Genomic DNA, 22,332 nt, shown 5'->3' with positions numbered 1-22,332 from the left:
ACGTAAACTTTGCCGTCAAAAGAACATAAAAGAAATGTTCTATTTTATCTAAAATAAAGACAAAGGTATTCTATTAAATTGCTTTCTCGAATCATAGAACTGAAAGGAAATTTAGAATTGAGAACAATAAAGAGAATTCTTCCGATTTCTTCTTTAAGCTCATAAACCATATTCACTTTGTTCTCTATTCTTTGCCGAGAGTGAAAAATCGGATCCTTGCTATATTCAGTCAAAATACTTATTTTTCCTCTCGATTTGGGTTACTCTAAATTGTTATTCTCTTGTTCGGAATAAAAGAATGAATACGTTGTCTCTTTTCTTTAATTTATTCGTTATATTTTTAATTCATTAATATTTACTTTTTTTATTTATTCTCAGATTAAAATTCATATCGAACAACCGTTATTAACGAAAATAATCAAATGAAAAGCTTGAATCTGAATAAGAACAAATAAGTGGAACAAATAAACGCATTTAATTTAATTTAACTTAGTATAAAAGCAATTCATTTCAAAATTAAGAGGGTAAAAAAACATTAAAAATTATCTCATTTAAAATATATATATATTATTTTTGTCTAAAATGTAAAGTGATTATTATCAAAAATTTATTATCTTGCGTGTATCGGTAATTTTGAATTGATTTCTACAAGCATTAGATTTTCTTAATGTAATATTTTTAAATTATACAAGTATTAAATCTTTACGTCTTAATTTCGCATTCAATTTATATCATATTTTAAGATATTGGTAAAGATTTATTTGATAAACTAATCATTACAGAAAAGTTTACTATTATTGCAAAGCAAAATTTTGCGAAACAATGACCGAAAGTGATTTGTTTTTTACTTTTTTTGAAACTAACGAATATAAATCTAAAAGTGATTCTTAGATTGATTTATATTCTTTCTGATAAAATTTGAAATTAAATTTGCCTTTAGAAAAAAATTTGATGATTTTCTGCTGATACTAGACACGCGATATTCTCTTATTATTACATAATGCTTTTATAAAATTTCGTTAAATTTACGAATGAAACTTTTTGTTACATATTTAATCATCAAGTCAAACAATTTATAAAATTTACTGAGAAATTTCATTTCAAAAAAATCTTCAAAATTATGAGGTTTCGTGTGCCTTCAAAACATTTAATTTAGTTTTGAAATTAGAAGCATGTGAGTCAGTATAAATTTAAAATACTTATTTCATTCAAAAATAGTAAAAATGTTCAAGTACTTTTTCTTTTTAAAAAAATAAAATTTTTGATATCAAATAATTTATTTTAATAATAAAATGTGCTTTTAATTTTTCACACATTTATTTTAGCAACTTATTGTTACTTTCAATATTTTGCTTTTTGGGCATAGATAACTGCTTTAAAATGATTGCTTGCCCTTATTTCTGAAAAATACTTAAATGTAGTCGATTTCTAGTTTTACTAGTTACATTTATGTCCACGCCATTTTTTTAAAATGTTTTTTGAAATAAACATAAAAGATTTTACAAAAAAAGAAGCATTTTATAGGAATTTAGAAACTATTGTTAATACAAAGCAAGTAGTCATTCCACTGTTAATAGATAACTAAGCATATTTTTTGTTTTGACAAATTTTCTTTTCTATCAAGTTTTTTTAAAAATTTAAATTCTGTACTGCTTTTCATTCTAGAAAATTAAAAAATGACGAAGAAAAACTATCCGTCTTGAACAATGACAATTACTCTTATCTGATTTTGTACCATGTGACTAATATATTTTGCATTCAAATATTTTAAAGTGATATCAAATTACAGGAGTTGGTGAATAATAAAATGTATTACCACAGATATTTAAAACTCAAGGAAGTCATTGAAGATCCTATTGATAACAATAATTTCTGGATCATTTACTAATTTTTTTGCCATTGTATATTCCTAACGTGCCTATAAAGTTTGATTAAAAGACCTTGAAATAAATTTTCAAAATTAATATTTTTTTTTTTTCAGTGGCAGGCACTGAATTTGAATCTTTGCCTATACTATGCCAGAATTGTTGCTCATTTCGCGTTACCCAGTGGGCACCTGTGAACCAAAGTCACGGAGGCGAGCAACATTGCCCACGCCACACTGCCACAAACCCGTTTATAGGGTGGGCCACATTCACACATCATACACACACACAACAGAGGACAGCACAAAGAGAGAGAAACATCCATGCCCAGAGCGGGATTCGAACCCGCAGCCTATGGCTTCGCAGTCAGGCACGCTAACCGCTCGGCCACCTGGCCGGCTCAAAATTAATATATTTAACATTCATTTATAAACTGGATTTCCATTCATTCTTTGCTGGACTTACAGTTAATGTTTTATCGGTTTAAGGCCTTTTTCGCTTGAAATATATCAACACTGATTCTCAACTGCTGACTTAGATTTTTGGGAATCATTTCTTGTTTTTAAAATTTGGTAAAATTTTGTTCATAACCTTTCCAGTATCCTAATATTTTTATATCTTTGGAAATCTATTTAACCGCCACATATGATTTTCGCAACACCTGACCTTCTCACCCAATTCATATCTGCTTCTCATCTCCCACCTTTTGTTTGATTATCTTGTCTCCTTATCTCCTATCTTTCCTTAGATTATATTGTCTTCCTTTTTTACCTCCCTCATGTCCTCTTTATCATTAATCAACCTTATTTTCCCCTTTGTTGTAACTTGTTTGTAATTCTCTTCTACACAGATGTGTTTCCCTTTTTCATTTTGTGTTTTGACATGGAAGGAAGGGTTTTTTTAATTGGAGAATTGAAATCTTATTATGTAGACTGATGAGGTATTTATTGTGCTCTTTTGGGCGCTCTATAACTTTATTCAAATTTAAAACTATTTCTGATTGGTTGCTTTTATAAAGAAATATTTGAGAACAGTTGTCGCATCAAAAATAATCCTGAAGAACATTTGGAGTTTTGGAAGAAAGAGAAAAAAATGACAAAACATATTTTGCTTTAGATTTCATAGAATTTTTTTTTCTTTTTCCTTCGACAATGCCTCTAGCTATTCTATCACCGTGACTTGTTTCTATTCTATCGTCTTAGTTTTATTCCCTATCAGTTATTAGTTTTGTAAAAAGAAAATATGTACTGCTTAAAACAGAGTATGCATTTTATTGAGATCTCCGAATTTTTATGTAGTTCTTTTTATTGAGAAAAAAAGAGGTAAATTTCAGTTTATTAAAGTTCTTGTCCCAAAACGAAGTAAAATGGTGACGATATAAAAATCGAAAGAAATTGTTTTTGAGGCACACATTGTAATGCAAACAATTGTTTTTTTTTATTAAATTGACGCACGAATACTGAAATAGGCTGTGTTTGTTATGTCTTTTACATCTTTAAAAGTCTGCAGGGCACTTTTCTCTATGATAAACATATTATTGAAGAAGTTATTTTAGTCATAACACTCATTACAATTTTAATAAAATGTACTTTTTTTTAAAATTTTATGCTGTAATAACTTTTGATTAGTGATTGAAATTCCATGTACTTAGATGTGATATGAATAATTCGAAAGGTTAACAATTTTTATTCTAGTATCTTAAAATTTTTAATTTCATGGTTATTATAACTGCACTTTCCATTACATTTAAGATTTTTTCTACTTTATCAACGAATTAATCAAATCAATTAATTATGAAAGAATCTATAAATAAAATAAAAGTACAAGCGGTGGATGTATAGATCTTTTTCATACATGCTGTTATAATTTCAAAGGAAATGGGTTAAATTGCTTGAAAATATTTTTTTGTTTCAATTTATGAATATGAAATTGAAGTCATTAGTTCTCAAATGAACATACTCTCAAATGTGTTACTTAGAATATATGTTTGGATGGATGTATTTCAGAAATAGGGAAGCCGTTAAAATTCTAACTATTTTTTGAAGTAAATAATTTGCTTGGAAAAAATGCATTTTTTAAAAATTGTAATTTTAGTATTTGTTTATGCAAATCCAAAGGTTCTTTTAGATATATATATATATCCAAATTCGCTGGTTAAATTGCAAGATGAAGACAAAGCAGTAAATATGCCTATGTAATTTTTAATTATTAAATATCTAAGTATTTACAACAAATAGTTTACATAATAGTAATTTACAATTTAAAATATAATAAACACGACTGGCTTTTAAAATATAATAAACACGACTATATAAGACACTCATTCTGCCTGCCTTGCTTTACGGAAACGAAACCTGGACTTTAAACCTTGACGTCCAACGCCCGATAGAAACGTTTGAAAGAAAGATACTTAGAACTATCTTTGGTGCCATACCAGAGGGGGGATGTTGGCGAACACGGTACAACTTTGAACTTTATGGGCTCTATAAACATCCTCAAATTATGCAGATAATCCGAAGCAACCGACTAAGATGGCTCGGCCATATCTGGAGAGGCTCTGAAGATAGCCCTGTAAAAATTGCCACCTTCAAGAACCCTCAGGGGTCCCGCTCTAGAGGTAGACCACCTACTCGGCTCAACGACACCGAAAACGACCTCAAAGTCCTAAAACTTAAGAACTGGAGGGGAGTTGCCATGGGCAGAGGGAGCTGGAGAAGGCGTGCTGTTGAGGCAGCCAAGGCCTGCAAAGGGCTGTTGCGCTCCTGAAGAAGAAGAAACACGACTGGCTAGCAGGAGAAACGAAGTTTAATAAACTAATTAAAGCGTTCGTCTGCAGAGGGCTCTATTGTAATAATCGATAGATCAAATTGAATTGCTAAGTAAGACCGAACAGTACATTAAGATTCCTCTTCAAATAAAAAATTTTAAAAAATAAATACTCTGCTTCCGTCTATGCTAAGTACGCAATTTCCTGCTTAGTATTTGACGAATTTAATTAAAAAAATTTCGTTTTGTTTTATTCATTGAAAGTTGAATAAAACATACAGAGAGAGCAATGGTAATTTTCAAAATTACTAACTCGATTAATAATTCTGATCTATTAATAAAAAATCTATTCATAATTCTCTAGTAATAGTTCTGTTCGAATAATTTTGAAAAACAGCTTAGAATTTACATTATTAAGACTTAACGATATTTAATCGTTAAGATTATTAAATAATAATAATAAATAAATAAAACGAATATAATTCCCTTAATAAAACGAATGTTGCTGAATAGAATGAAACAAAGATTTCAGAAGTTATAATAAGTATGATTAGTCTATGCATTGTGTTCCTATAAGAAGTATGGCAGAAATATTGCAGTGTTTGTACATTTATGTTTAAATATAATATAGTTGACAAAAATGAATTTATCGTAGATGAAACTGATAATTTTAACTCACCCTTTTAGAAGATTCTTTTTTGTAAAACAACAAAGGAAATTATACAAATGCTTGTAAAACTGATTATTTCTGTATGACTGATTATTCTATATGACGTAATCTAATTAGAAAGTCCAGCACTTAGCAAACTGCCTAAGTCGTTTGATAGACTTATTGCAGTGTATTTTACAAAGTGCCTGGTCTTTTTAATAAGCCTACGAATCTTAAAATTATTTTGATAAACTAGTAGTATTGAATTTTTTAGTATTCTCCAAATTATGCGATATTTGTTTTATTTTCCTTTATTAACTTATTTTGTTTAAAAGAAACTATATAGGACTTAGAATTACAATTTTTAAAAGCATTAATTTAATTATATATCTTATATATTATGTATAACATCTCTATTTTGATGTTCTCGAAGTTGCATCTTTCCATTCCTGCACGTCAGTTAGTTTTAATGTCAACGAGTCTTGTTTCATTCATAGGAATTCAGATTTACTTGTTAATAACATCTCCTTCTGACCTCATCTCCATTCCGCTAGGAAATGTATCCTTTCCTGAATTGCCTCTTTTGGCCACCGTCGCTCTTCAAATATATGAAATTTATTGTTCGCTTCACTGCCTCCTTTTAAAATGCAGCTCCATTTTAATAGCTTTGTTTATATTTTATAAATAATAATCCTAATAAGAAAACACACAGTATGGTTATTAAGCCTAATTAAGTTAGGGCAAAATATTATTTTTAAAAAAACATTATCACTATTGTACTCTTTAAAACATGTTTTAAATATTTTTATTTGACTTAATTAAAATAAAAATTAATTGCTTTATCAAATACATGCAGATTGTGTTACGAAAGTTTGTTAAGTGTTAGTTAATATTAAATAAATTATTTCTGTTTACTTAACTTCAAAAAATTTAATTTATAAATCATGTTTCATATTTTTGAATATCATCACATTTTCTAAAGAAATATCATTTTTATTTTAACAGTTTTCACTCTAATAGTTCAATAAATTGAACGTTTTATGTAAATTGAGATATAAACATGCAAAATATTTTGAAAAAAAAACTGAGAGATCTTAATTTGTTTACTTAACTCTCAAATAAAAAAAATTCATATTATAGAAAATATTCCAGAAAAATATTCTGTTTTTAATATCTTTTACACATATTGGTTCTTCGAATCAACAAAAAATATATGTTATTGATATTTTTACATTCTAAATGCGTTTGATATAGATGAAGTGGGGAAAATATTTTTCTCATCGTGACATGAGGTCCCACGTGAATTTACCACCAACTGAATTATAATATTGTCGTTTCCATTTTGAGAGAGAAAAAAAATATTTTCTGCATATCAAAAATCAACAGAAAGGATTGAACTGCCGATAAAAGTATGGTAAACTCTATTTCATAGTTTGTGACTTTATACAAGAAAGTATAAAATGATTTATATCATTATCTTTAAGATATGGGAAAGTTCTCCGAGTTTGACGGATTTTCAAATTCCCTTTTTTTCTCCTACGCAGCTCAGTGAATAAAATGAAATTTTTTTATAAATCATAGTTAATCTATTCATAGTCATAGTTAATCAATTTCATGAATCATATGGTAGTTAATCAATTTCATAAATCATAAATTAGTCTCTAATTTCGAAAATAAATATTAATTAATGAGAAATAAACTTGATTTTTGTGGGAAAATCAATTATTTTGCTAGTGTCTGATTTGGTGGGATGAAATTGGGTATATATTGAAATAATGAAAATAAATTTATTTTTGATACTGAAATATTTATCTATAGCATTAACTTATACTTACAATATTCCTGCTCTTACGGAGGTTTGAAAATTAAGGAAAATTATAGTAAGTTTGAATTTAATATTACTTAAACTTCAAATAAATTTATTTAGTATATCAGATTTAATATCGGAAATCACAAAAAATACTTAGATCATGCTTCTCTGAACTTTTCCGGGCCATTATTTACAGTTGAAATACTGTATCGAACTTTGATGAGATATTTAGTTACCTTAGTCTGTTAATTATAGTATTTTTTTACTACCTGGATATTTTCCGACTGACAAGACCTCAGATTTTTTCGGACAACGCCATATAACAGAAGAATAAAAAGATTTATCACATTTAAACATTATTCAAAACCTGTTTTAATAATTTTATATAATAGCTAAAAAATAAGTAATCAGATGTTGAATAAACCGTATGCGATATCTTTATTTCTTTGAAGCTACTTCCCATAATTCTTTCCCTACGAAGACTCCAGTGTCAATAGAAGGCCATAAAAAATATCTTTTTAAAAATAAGTGGTTTTCTATATTATTTTTTCTCTGAATTTATTGAGGGATATTTCTGTAACAGGTTTCTTTGAATCGAGCAACGAAGATTATTGATCAAGCACTCTCTGTGTAATTTTCTGTTATTCTGCTAATAGAGAGTTACAACTCTGTATTAAAAAAACTCTTTTTTATTCTGCTGTGTTGCAACATTAAACAGTTAGTATCAAATTTACAGAGAAAATATTGTTTCATTGCTCTACTATATGATTATATTGGTAAACTGGCAGAATTTTTTTTAATTTTATTTTTTAAAAATGTGCAGGAAATTTGTAAAAATATTGAATAAGAACGTTACCTTAGTATTGGAGATTGTGGCTGGGGACCTCTGTTTTTTAGGATTCCATTCTTTGCTTCTTGCCTATAAAACAGCAATAAGATCAAAAGAAATTTGTTTTTTATAACTCTATAAATCATATTTTCTTTGCTTAAATATTAATTTAGGACCTTTTAATTAAGGACACCTTTTTTTTAACTTCAAGTTTACTTTCTGAAGACTTAACTAAAATATAGAATTTTTTTATTGTGATGTAGTATATTAAAAGTCAGTTATTATAGTCAAATTTGTACCCCCCGTCGTAAGTCAATTAAAAAAAGACGGCATTTAGCTAACTGACATTTCAAATTGTTAGGCTTAATGAAACGAGCCTTGAAAGTGTATTCTGAAAGTACGTCAGCAGTTTGCAAGAAGCCGGATTTTCGAATTAGCCTGCAAAATATATATAGACTCACGAACTCAAGCAAACTATAAGAATAAAATAACAATCATTTTATCAGAAAAAAGATCTGATCAGAAGCCTTTCATCAGAAAAAATTTAAATTTTTACATTGTTAGTGTTCAATATTTTTTTTTTAGAAAAACCTTAAATGTACAAAAATTTAAAAATTCAAAAATAAGATTGATTTGATCAATTTAATTTTCAAAATGTTTCCAATGTTGTTTCTACAAAAAGAGGAAAAAAATATAAACCTTTCTAAGAAATCAAGACATTTTACATAGTCTTAAATTTTTTAACATAATGGCAAAAAACTCAAAACTAATTTCTTGTGATTTACTTATTTAATTTTTAAGATTTTATTCATTCTTTAATGAAAATATAAAAATGACTCAATGTGTGCAGTGCTTTTATGATAAAAAGTGGTAAGATGTACACATTATTTTAAATGACTTTTAATACTGTTTATTGCCACTTAAGCGTCTAAAAAATTGCATTGATAGGATTTAAGACAGAATCATATACATTAAAAACGTATTATTGTGTAATCGAACAGCTTGTTTCTCCAAAAAGAATTATTCATTGGATTACTAATTTCTATTTTTGTAAAGAAAAGTATACAATCGTAAAATTGTTAATTTGGCACAGAATTGTATCTAATTGGATGTTCACGATATAATAAATAAATACTAATGATACCTGGGAGGTCCCACACGCAAGCAATCACTCCACGTTCTATGTTTTCCAAACTCTTCTCCATCCTTCATTGTGTAAAGAGTTTTATGATGTATTGTTTCTGGAAGCAATAAGGCAACTAAAGCTCCAGCAATCTGAAGGGAGCCTAGAGTCAACAGTGGTATGCCCGGAGTTTTTCGACCCTGAAGTAAAATGAAATTGACTAATTTAAAGCTTAATCTAATTTTTTGGTACAAAAAGTATAATTCAACAAGTATAATTCAACAAGTATGATGCATACTTGGATTGAAGTTGTATTTAAGGCATTAATCTTAGTTTGATGTAATGTTTAAAACATCAACTTTGGTTCAATGAAGTGTTTAAGGTGTCAATATATATTTGGTTTGATGTAAAATTGACAGTATCAACCTTGAGCTGTTGTAGCGTTTACATTTGAACCGTGATTTAATATAAAGTTTACAGTATCAATATTTATTTGATACATAATTTAAAGTATCACCTCAGCTTGATGTGGTGTTTACAGTATCAATCTTGTTTAGTGTAAATGAGTTTAAAAGTATGGACCTTCAACTTTTTGTACTGGAAGACCTCATCACTGATACATCCCGGTCACATCAGGATAGTATACAACCAATCAGATACACCAGGGATGGCGAACCAATGGCACGCGTGCCATTTATGGCACGCCGCACAATATTTTGGGCACTCCACCGATCACAATTGTTGTTACACTATGAAGCATATGTAAAAATTAAATTCAAATTCACAAAAAATAAACAATTATTAATAAAAAAATTAAAAATTAATGCTAAAAAAACAATTAATAACCATAAAAAACAAGCTAAAAAACAAGAAATAACTAGCAAAACAAAAATTAGCAGTCCTGCTTAAACTAACATCTTACAACCTAAAATAAGTTATTTGTCATCAAATATGCAACAACAGAAGTTACACTGATGTTACTTGAAAGTTGAATTACGCGTATAACTGAGATATTGCAAAATGTATTTTTTTTTTTAAATGTAAATAAAGAGTTTTGGGTTGATAGTATTTAGTAATATTATTTTCCCAATAATCACGAAGTCAAAATTATTTGACGGCACGTCTATGACCTCATTAAGCAATTTTTTAGAGAAAATGGCACGTTGGTGTATAAAGGTTCGCCACCCCTGACATACACATTAGATAGCAAAGACAAAAACTCCATAATTTTGAGAAAGTCATCAGTTCTTTCTAATGTAGTTAATATAACTTTGTGATTGTTGAAATTTTATTAAAAATTTAAATGAAACTGGAGAAGGTTCAAATGATTTTACCCGTTTTTGTTAATGTTTGAAAAGGACTAAATGCAGTTACTTGAGGGGAGGGGAGGAGGGCATTTACGGCTCCAGACATCAAAGCAAAATGAACATCTGCTCGAGGAACAAATACGCTGAATCTTGAAATCGGAAACTAGATTACTATACTCTCGGCAAACCTAACTCTTTAGCAATGCACCGCTGATGTAGAATGTTTCACATTAATATCGTTTATAATCTTGTTAAAAGAAGAGACAACAAGCAAATACTGATTTTATCGGTAAGAATAGCAGTAATTATGAAGAATTTAATCAGAAGGAGCATAAGAATCATATAAATTCTTATTATGAGTAAATTTTGAAAATGCGCGCACTGGGGAAGAGAAAAAGAAAAATCAGCTTGTCTCGATGTGTATTAGTTTTGAACATTTTAGTCGTAACCCTTCAATTTTTCTGCTTCTTTTATTTGCGCAATCCATATATCTATTTTATATACAGTATTCTTTCAATATTTCAAAGTTGAAGGGACATTAAAAAAATTCGAGATAGCGAGTTTTCGAGATAACAAGTTCAGAACTAAATATGTTCTAAAAAGAAGAAAAATATATTCTAAGATAGTACTCTAAAAAGTAGAGTTATGAAACATAAAAATAATTAATTATAAATATGTATGTAATGATAGTTGACTACAAATCTAAATACAGTAATGATAATTTCATTTTTAAGATAAGTAAGATACAAATAATAATGCATTAAATAGAAAAGAATTGGTTTACAATAAACTTACATTTTGCATTTTTTTTTTAAATTCATTTCATATTTCGTAAATATTCGACATAACAAGATTTTAAGAAGAAACTCTTCGACATAGGAATTCAAATTAACTTTTTATGTGTCGAAGTTTGAGATAACGAGAGTATACTATACAGTAAAGATACAATGAAATCACTTATATATTTGAAAACTACGGATAATTTAATTTGATTAACAAAAATTTCCCTAGAAGTCCTGATAAATATATAAATGATTATTGATAGTTAATACATATTAGTAAGAGGATGTAAGAAATGTAATCATTTTTAAAAATTTCATCAAATGATCTTTTTTTTTATATCAAAATAAAGTTTGTTAGGATGGACGTCAAAATGTATGACTTGCACGTACCTGAAATGAATTTAGGGACCTTTATTCCAACAGCTAGTTTTTAAATGCTAATTTTAGCAAAAAAGAAAAAAAATATCATTAACCAAACATCACCACATTTTTTTTTTTATTATTCTGACTTCAATTAAATTCACGTGTACTTTTGCCGCCGATTCCTTTTATTTATTCAAGGATTTTTAATCACCTCGAACGAGCAAGTGCTTCCCAATTAGGAAAAATTATGGGAAGTTTAATTAATATTTTATCCCAAGAGCAATTCAATGAAGAAAATGATAAAAAAGAATTCTTTTTTTTTCACCTTGGCTTTTACACTTGTCCTTTAAAATAGGGAGTTAGAGCCATTTTCTATTTTAGGTATTTAGCTGAATTAATAAGAAAAAAAAATTACATTCAAGCAAAAAAAAAAAAAAGGATGGAATTAGTTTTTTTTTTCATGTAACTTCTTACCCTGGAGTTAAGTAATTTAAAAAAAAAAACTGCATTTATGCAAACATATTGAACTATTTCTTCTCTTCTTAGTGGAGCAATTAGTCCTAATATAAAAAAAGAGTACAAGTTTGAAAACTTTTTAAATTTGATTAATGAAATATTTGAATTATGTGATGTCAGAATTCAAGGATATTTTTTTTCCTCGCTTTAATCAAATTTTCTTTTTTGTTACAGAAATCGATATTGTTAACGTGCTAATTTAATTAAACATTTGCCTAAGTAAAAGCCAGAATATGTGTCATAAATATTAAACATTTTTTGTATTCTAATAATTTTTTAAAAAAATTTCTATATCTTTTACTAATTTAAATTTAAACTGATTTCAGTCATAACTTAAAATACAGCAATGCACTTGCAAGGATAAATATATTTTATTTTATAACCGTCGTTGAACAGCCGGCCTGATTTTGGGCTTAATAGGTAAAAGTAATTATCAATATTTTAAAATCTTGATACTTGTTGTGTTTACACTAAACTTTAGAATTAGTAACTCTTAATTTACCCATTCAATCACATATAAATTATAAAATAAAGTTAGCGCAGATTGAAATGGTTGTCAATATTTTAAAATCTTAACACTGGTTGTGTTTGATGTTGTTGTAGCTCATTTACGTCGCACTAGAGCCTGGTTGCAATAAACCATTGAAAGGGTAACTCTTTATTTACCCATTCTTTCACATAAAGTTAATGCAGATTAAAATGGTTGTCAATATTTTAAAATCTTGACACTGGTTGTGTTTACACTAAACCTTAGAATAAGTAACTCTTTATTTACCCATTCTTTCACATATAAAGTATAAGAAAATTTAGCGCAGCTAAAAATTATTTCTTTGGGATTCACTAAAGCCTATTTTAAATTTTGTGTGTCTCATAAGAGCAAGTAATTGATGGAAAAATTTACCTGATTAAAGAGAAATGGCAGGGCTATTGGCCCTATTAAGCCTATGACGTCGACCATACGCATTCCAACAGATCGGACAACGACTGGTAGCAGTTCTCCGGTCCACAACGGCAAAACAACTGAGGATGAAGATATGCTAAGTTTGGCCACCACAAACATTGTTAAGCGGGACGTAGTATCTAAATAAATAAAAAATATGTTGCTGATTAATTATCTATGTCTGTAAAGTTATAAACTCCACAAATTAATGCCGAAGCCCGATATAACGATTGCCGAGGATTACGGATATTAAAACGTGAGGTCGTTATAGTGTGAGTGTGGCTTAAAAATGCCGTAAATATTAACACGTAGCTAAAACAGACAGAAAAACTGGTCAAAACACAACTTTTTTTTTGTCTTTGTACTTTTTTTTTTTGTCTTTGTTAATATAGATGTCTAAAACTACCATCTAAAAGTATCTTTCAAAATATCTCTTTGAAAGGTGAAAAATGCAGTAAAAATAATATGATGGTTTGAGATTGTCATTTTCAATTAATTACAAAAAACGTCAAGATAAATAGCAAAGAACCAAAGTTTATTTTGAAGGTATAAAACGCACAAGAGACTGACATTTCACTAAAAGAGTCAATATAATTTTCAAAGAAGAAAAGTATGATAAATTTATTGAATCTTTTGAAAAAGAAGTGACACAGATTATAAATGGCTATAAATTATGACCACTTAGGATCAGAAATCAGGGGGTCATATTTCTATGAATTTAATTCCTGATGTTCATACTTATTGAGTGGTGCATCAAAGGAGAAATTGGCAAAAATAATTTCTTACAAACTTTATCTAAATCAGATTGTTAGATTTCAGTCAATATATTGGATTGAACATTTCAGTGCGGGCGCTTTAATGGTTATTAATTTTTTTTAACTTCCAATACCCTCCTGTGTTAAAATTTTGTCAATTCAGGTATTTTACATGGTAGATTTGTTGGCCACTCCTTCAGGGGCACCATATTAGGTGGGCCAACGTTGATCCCACAGTAGGGACATATAGAACAGAGAATTAAAGAACATCCATTCCTTGCCCGGGATTCGAACCCAGAACCTTTCCGATTCAAGGCCAGTTCCCTGATCCCTACACAGTATGATCGGCATGGGTAAGGACTATGGAAACATGCATCGGTAGCTGTAATGGGTGTCGTACTAAAGAGCACAGACTATACTTTGATACATCTAGCTTTCCTATTGAATATTATATTTAAAAATAAATTAATAAAACCTTACCTGTTTGTGTTGTGGCAATTGAGAGGGTGAGTGCTCCGCCGAGGGCAGAACTTAGACAGAAAGAGCACCGTCTGCCACAACGGCCGACAACACTCACAATAACGGCGGCTGCTGCTACTTCAGCTCCAGCGGACATGAAAAAATTCAGATATAGGTCACCTTCTAATTCGAGTGAGTATAACGTCAATCCTACACTAGCAGTGGTGGTAGTAAACCTAATGAGAAAACGATTCGAAAATACATTTTCAATTGTTGTAAACAGGTATTAATAAACTGTACGCCTACTGTGAGAAGGTCAAACCATAAATTATTTTTTTAAATTGCGAATTACACAGAAAAGTAGGCCTCGGTTTAAAAAAACCCTATTTATAGAATTTCGCGATTTAATGAATTTACGAAGGTAATGAGGTAGATTTATAGGAAACAATGACTAGCGTCTCTGACACAGAAGTCAATGATAATGAATCTCCAGTGAAAACTGTTACTTTTTACTGGTGCTTTGTATTGTTTGGAAACAGTGAAAACTTACCCAATGCAGCAAGATGTAAATGAAGGAGTGTTTTCTTCTCTTCATGACGTCAAAAAAAAACTTTTCATTGTAAGAAATCATGGAAGTAAGCAAATCTTATTCACGAAATGCTTTAAAATTTCAACTTAATCAGCGATTTATCATTCGTTGTTTTCTAAGTTCCGGAATAAAATGTGTAAGATTTCTATTTATTTTGTGTATTTGCTTATTAGAGATGTTCGAACATTTCATAAGGTTAGTTAATTATCACCGATTTAGCAAATAATATTTTCGGTATCCATGAATTCGTTAAATTGGGATCCAACTGTAATAGTAAGCGAAGAAAGAATTCTCGTCGATGACGAATCTTGAGCAGAATGGCATCCCGTAGGACAGGGATAGCGAACCAATGGCACGCGACACAATATTTTGGGCACTCCACCGATCACAATTGTTATTACACAAATGTTATTACGCTATGAAACAATTAAATTAAAATTCACAAAAAACAAACAAAATATTAAACAATTACTAATAAAGAAATTAAAAATTAATTCTAAAAAACAATTAATAACCGTAAAAAACAAGCTAACAATAAATAACTAGCAAAAAAAAATCAACAGTCCTGCTTAAACTAACATCTTAGAACCTAATATAAGTTATTGGTCATCTAATCTGCAACAACAAAAGTCACATTGATGTTACTTTAAGTTGAATTACTTGTATAATTGAGACATTGCAAAATGTATTTTTTTTCAATGTAAATAAAGAGTTTTGAGTTGATAGTATTTAGTATTATTTTCCCAATAATCACGAAGTCAAAATTATTTGACGACACGACTATGACCTCATTAAGCAATTTTTTAGAGAAGTATAAATGTTCAGCAATTAATAGCAATTTTTTAGAGAAGTATAATGCACGCTGGTGTATAAATGTTCGCCACCCCTGCCGTAGGAGGTATGAGCTCTCCAAAGTCTATCATCTCCCTAGGTTGAACGGTCAGCAATAGTTATTATTTCTAGATGAGAGACAGTCAAAATTACTCTCGTGAAAAAAAATTGCCTTATATTTCACTACTACTGAATTGCTTCGATTTTTTGCTTCTTTTAGTTGACGCGTATTATGATTTACTTAATTTTAATCTACTTTGATTTCTCTTTTTTTATAATGAAAGGAAATCATGAACAGGATTTTTTTACAAGAGTACTTAAGAGAGTAGACAGGTTTGAATAAGTAATCACGCAATCAAGATGCTATTGTCACAAAATCGCCAATGACGTGCTATAACACGTCGTTAAGTAATTATCAAAAAAATAAAAATATAAGTCCGAAGTTCGTATCACAGAATTAGGAAACAGACACTAAACGCCTCACAGTGAGTTTGCAGTTTGTTCGAGAGCATTTAATTCTGGACACACCTTTCAATTTTCCTAAAAGATGTATTTCGAGTTGTGCCCATTTTCCAAAAAACTTGTAAATAATTAAATACTACGTTCAGAATAAAAATTTGACGAGTTGATTGTTTTGGTTGTTTTAACACGAAGTTGTTTTTATTGTAAATATAATAAAAACACGAAGTTGTTTTTATTATATTTACAATACAATAATTACAAATTTGACCAAAACCGATGGTATACATATTGACTAATAGAAAATATGTTTGTTATACAGATTATGTATAACACCATATCGCGGCAATTTTAGCGCGCATACGTTTAGATATATCAGTTTTAGAGATAAAAAGAAAAGTTTTTGAAGTGTTCAAAAATTCTTTAAACCATAAGCAGTCTTTCATAAGAATCAACTTAGTGAATTTTTTAAGAACTGCATTGTTGTAGTAAATATAATGTTTTATTAATCAAGATTACATTTTCAGACTTTATTTTTCGTTATTATTATATAATATTATTTAAATATTTAATTCCACGGCAGTATCTTTATATTCCTATTTTAAAATAAATAAGTATTTGATTAGTATTAAATATATATCATTACTAAATAAATTATTAATTGTTAAATGAAACATATTTTTTTTTAAATTATATAATATTGGCAAATATTTGAGCATAATTAGAGATATAAGAATTATTAATAAATATGTAATAACAACTTCTACAAGAACTGCTGAAAGGTATAAAATTTTTAATTTAATACAAACAAGTAAGATAAATCATCATCCACAGATTCTTTCTCAATTTAATTTTTAAATCCATATTCTATGGATCGAAAGAATTATTTTCTAAAATAAATATTAAAACCATATGTAAGTTTGTTTACACTTCTGAGAGAGTAAACACAGAACTCTTAAATAAATACGAAAATGTATTTAAATTTAATAAATCACTTAATATTCATTTCCTTATCATTTAATAAATATTTCTCTAATACTATAGTGGCACCTAATATCATTACTTAATTAAAAATATATTTTTAGCGATCAATGCGTCCTCATAATTTGTGCAGATGCTAATGCAATGTTTCCTATTCAATGGTTAAGTGAAACTTAGAAGTCTGAATGCGGTTGACAGTTAAAATGGTTAATTTGCATAGTAAATCTTTAATTCTAACACCGTAATACAGGCGCTTTACTTACGCATTTGTTCGTGCGTTTTTGAAAACCAGTCAGTTTATTTGGGAATCATTAACAGAATATTGTTTGAGTAGTACTATAACTATTCAATAACTATATATATTTTTTACTTCCTTCAAGAATAAAATAGATAAAATTTGATTTTTATACGACTCACGAGTCATTGAAATAGTTCTTACCTTTTTATTTTTAATAGGAAGGGAGAGCATGCTGTATAAAAAAGAAAATTTTGTATCATATAGACTGATATTTTCGAATAAAATAGATAAAATTTTATTTTTATACGACTCACGAGTCATTGAAATAGTTCTTACCTTTTTATTTTTAATAGGAAGGGAGAGCATGCTGTATAAAAAAGAAAATTTTGTATCATATAGACTGATATTTTCGAATGAAATAGATAAAATTTGATTTTTATACGACTCACGAGTCATTGAAATAGTTCTTACCTTTTTATTTTTAATAGGAAGGGAGAGCATGCTGTATAAAAAAGAAAATTTTGTATCATATAGACCGATATTTTCGAATAAAATAGATAAAATTTGATTTTTATACGACTCACGAGTCATTGAAATAGTTCTTACCTTTTTATTTTTAATAGGAAGGGAGAGCACGCTGTATAAAAAAGAAAATTTTGTATCATATAGACCGATATTTTCGAATAAAATAGATAAAATTTGATTTTTATACGACTCACGAGTCATTGAAATAGTTCTTACCTTTTTATTTTTAATAGGAAGGGAGAGCATGCTGTATAAAAAAGAAAATTTTGTATCATATAGACTGATATTTTCGAATAAAATAGATAAAATTTGATTTTTATACGACTCACGAGTCATTGAAATAGTTCTTACCTTTTTATTTTTAATAGGAAGGGAGAGCATGCTGTATAAAAAAGAAAATTTTGTATCATATAGACTGATATTTTCGAATAAAATAGATAAAATTTGATTTTTATACGACTCACGAGTCATTGAAATAGTTCTTACCTTTTTATTTTTAATAGGAAGGGAGAGCATGCTGTATAAAAAAGAAAATTTTGTATCATATAGACTGATATTTTCGAATAAAATAGATAAAATTTTATTTTTATACGACTCACGAGTCATTGAAATAGTTCTTACCTTTTTATTTTTAATAGGAAGGGAGAGCATGCTGTATAAAAAAGAAAATTTTGTATCATATAGACTGATATTTTCGAATAAAATAGATAAAATTTTATTTTTATACGACTCACGAGTCATTGAAATAGTTCTTACCTTTTTATTTTTAATAGGAAGGGAGAGCATGCTGTATAAAAAAGAAAATTTTGTAACATATAGACCGATATTTTCGATTGTAATGAGTAAAAAACTCTAAGAAACTATTAACTATAGCAACTGGTGGTGGCATTAAGTCTAGGTAGTAAAAAGTAAGCTTTCACGATTTACTTTATGAGATTTACTGTAACTTTTAATGCGACTAACGTATCATTTATTTAATCTTTTTGGGCACATAAATATATATTTTTTTCAATTGTGTCAAGATTTTCAACAAATTTGGAATCGTAAAAAAAAAAATTATGAGGTGAACCGAGGTTCGAATCCCAGCGATGGTTGGTCAATATGAATCCGCATCCGGCTTGCACTGACCACAGTGCTGACGTGAAATATCCTCAGTGGCAGACGGATCATGGGTTAGAGCTGTATGCTGTATGGCTAACCGTGGGAGGTTCTCGTGGTCTTCCTCTCCATGTAACACAAATGCGAGTAAGTTCCACCAAAAAGTCCTCCGCGAAGGCAAATGTCTCCCAATACTTGATCTAGGAGTTCCCTTGTCTTCTTGAGTTCACACTTTCGAGGCGACGGAGTTGAACATTAGTAGTAAACCCAAAAATTGGGTCGTCTGTTCAACGACGGTATATTTTATAAAATATAAAATAAAAACACACACCATTACCTTCATCGTAATATTTGTCATTATATTTTTTCTTGAAGCTCCTATTTTTTTTTTTTTTTTTTTTTTTAATATGCTTTTAGTTGCGTCTAAATCGTGAAATAATAAACTGATTCAGCTTTTATCTATCCTATCTCCGTAAATGAATCATATAATCATGCTTCAATTCTTTAATTCATAAGGCACTAATAATGGTATTAGTCATTTGGCGATCTTAGTTAATATTCTAAACCTGCCAAATCTCTTTCTAACACCTCCAAATATTTGAAACATCACTTTGGAAACATTTGATCCATCGAACCGAGTGGAAATCTCACGCCAGCTTAATTTGGACTTTGTACTACAACCACTATGTAGAATCCTTTAAACGGGAGAGATCTCCTCATACACCCCACCCACACATACGATCTTTAGAACTAATTGGGAACGGCTGCATAGAGAGAGCATTAATGCTTAACTCTGCTCTTGTTAATTTCGAATTTCCTAATTTGAGAGGAAAGCCCACTGAATCTCATTATCGGTCGAAACTTTGCCGGAAACCTCAATATATACGAATTATTTCATAATGGAGAAATAATTCGAGAATATTTAGTCGAAGTCATGGTTTTAGTAGTAATCTGTCAGATTTTTGTTTTTAATATGTAAAATAGTTAATACAGATCGTCTGCTTTCAGATGCAACAATTAATAAGTTAGTATTTGTGTGGTGGTATAAGACAGATTGCAATTTATTATCGTACTGGTTTGATAATAAAGTATTCCGATAAATCTGAATAAAGCGAATTGTTTTAGAATTCGTTGGCAAGAAAATTATTGAAACGAAACCTTCATTTTGGGTTTTACGTAGTAATTAGAAAATATTTTGTTTAATTAAGTTTACTACATGCTTAATAATGCCATATAATCGAGATGTATTTATATATAAATAAATTAGTCTTTATTAGTTATAACATTGGAACAATACTTTTTTCAAATGCTTTCATTTTCGAAAAATAATTTTCGTTAATTTATTGTTATTCAATGATGTTTTATTATTTCCATGACTTTCCTCACAGTTTAAGTTTATTTATTGCTATATTCCTGTATCACGCAGGCAAGTTAAGGCAGGTGTCGATTTACATTCCTAGACTATAATTGTAGTTTGTTTGATTGTTATACTATTTCCTTATAGTTATTGTTTATTTAGCAATAGTTATGTAAGTTACAATAAGTCATATGACGTTCTATTATGTATTCTTAGATCATAATTCATGTTCTTACATTATTTTTCCTCACCATTAGTATTTCCTTATCATTAGACATAAAAAGTCAGGGCCCGCGTTAAGGATTTCAAATTATTAGCCAAATATCAAAAGTATTCGCCAATTTTTGAAAGATTTCGCCAAATGCAAATCTTAACAATTTTTTATGATTCACTTTTTTTTTCGAAGAAAAATATTTAACGGTATTTTTTTTTCAGGCTTATATTATTTGGACCGAATTCTAACTGGTTATGCGGCTCATCTATCGAAAATTATTGTAATCGAATTAAAAAATCTTGATTTAGTTGGAAAAATTCATTTTGACGTAATTTTGAGGATTGAGTAAAAAAAAAATTTTCTTTCCAGAGAAAAAAAAAATCATGTGCCGATAATCTCGCCAAAACACAATTTTATCGCATTTGACGAGGTGGCGATTGCTTAGGGCGGGCCCTGCAAGTTAAAACAATTCTTAAATGCATATAAATTCATAATGCATTAAATGCATTCCTAAATCACGATTAGAGTTTCTTTGATTGTTTCCGCATTATTTACTCACAGTTAGTGTTCATTTTTTACTAGGCATTCAGGTTAAATATTATTGTTTAATTGATAATGAAACATAAAAGGCTGGAAGAATTTCCAAAGAGAAACACTTGGCCCACAAAAGGGTTAAAGCGTTGACAAAATTAAATTGCTTAGTGCTAGTGAGTGGGAGGCATGTCTGGTGAATACGGAGGAAGATGAAAAAATGTAACTTCTAAAGTATCAATTATAGATGTATCGAAACCTAAAATATTGCCGTCTCCGTGTAATCGGGAGAAAATAGTTTTTTACTTTGCTGGCTCTGATCTAAAATTTATTTGTTACTGGGCCTGTTCCTGGTATCCGCAAAAATTTGGATTTATTACCCGAATGGTTCTGGGCATGCGGAAGAATGTTATAGCATTTATGCACAACAATATAAAAAATCGCATTATTTTCTATCGAACAAATATTTTACAAGATATATTTTTAAAAAAATACATTGTGCGCTTACAAAATTTTGTTAAAATAAACTTTAAAAAAAACAAACTATAAACAAAATTTAGATTGACTTTTTGGAAGTAGAATAATTAACTTCAGAATTCACTTTGAGGTGGAGTCATTTACTGATAGTTAAAGTTTCTTTTAAAGTAGGATATTGTTAATTATTTTAATACTAATTAAGATGATGCATTAAATTAAAAATATTTTAACCCTCAGGGATTAATTTTACACCATCTGATAACTATAAATGTAATTTTTTTAGGGAGATCTAGCTATCTCTTTAGCTTTTTAATACTCGGTAGCTTTTCAATGCTCAACAGGAGATTAATAAAACGGCTTCACTACCCTTTATTATAACGAAACAATTGCCGTATCCTAGTAATTCCAATCTCCGTTTCCTAATCCCCCCAAAATATATAGCAACTCTCTGATTTAAAGCAAGGAACAATTGAAAAAATTTCCTTTCATGAAGCACTGATGCGTTATTTGTGTATGCGGTACACGGAGAGAAACTTCAAAAACCTTCCATGGTTAACTCGACGATAAAAGAAATTTTACCAAAACATGTTGGAAATAGAGCTTATTGTAAACAAGCTTTTAAGTAGAAATGTAGTTAGAAGTTACGAAAAGCAAATTTCATCTATGCAAGCTTTTTTGTACAATAAATCAACTTATACTGAAAATGTAATAAAATGTTTTCAAGTTTTTTTATAGAGTTATATAAAAATAAAAAGTTTTTTTAAAAAAAAATAATGAAAAGTGACGTCAAGTATTAATTTATCAATTATTGTTAAAACAGTGATCTTGGTTTTTGCATTTGTTTTTATTTACTTGGAAATTAATCTTC

General features: G+C 28.9%; 1 protein-coding gene across 1 annotated transcript in view; it reads right to left on the bottom strand.

Moving 5' to 3' along the window:
• LOC107436603 (beta-alanine transporter) overlaps window positions 1–22,332 on the bottom strand; it is a 164,787-nt gene that overhangs the window by 4,697 nt on the left and 137,758 nt on the right. Inside the window, exons 7-10 of the mRNA XM_071179363.2 lie at window positions 14,186–14,400; window positions 12,912–13,090; window positions 9,064–9,242; window positions 7,947–8,009 (exon numbers count right to left, since the gene is read on the bottom strand). Coding sequence (XP_071035464.2) covers window positions 7,947–8,009; window positions 9,064–9,242; window positions 12,912–13,090; window positions 14,186–14,400 — 636 coding nt within the window. The remainder of the gene's footprint in view (window positions 1–7,946; window positions 8,010–9,063; window positions 9,243–12,911; window positions 13,091–14,185; window positions 14,401–22,332) is intronic.

Source organism: Parasteatoda tepidariorum, chromosome 1 (assembly GCF_982258835.1).
Source record: "Parasteatoda tepidariorum strain Cologne lab strain chromosome 1, Ptep-v5.0, whole genome shotgun sequence".
Classification (NCBI taxonomy): domain Eukaryota; kingdom Metazoa; phylum Arthropoda; class Arachnida; order Araneae; family Theridiidae; genus Parasteatoda; species Parasteatoda tepidariorum.
This window is presented reverse-complemented; position numbering and strand designations above follow the sequence as displayed.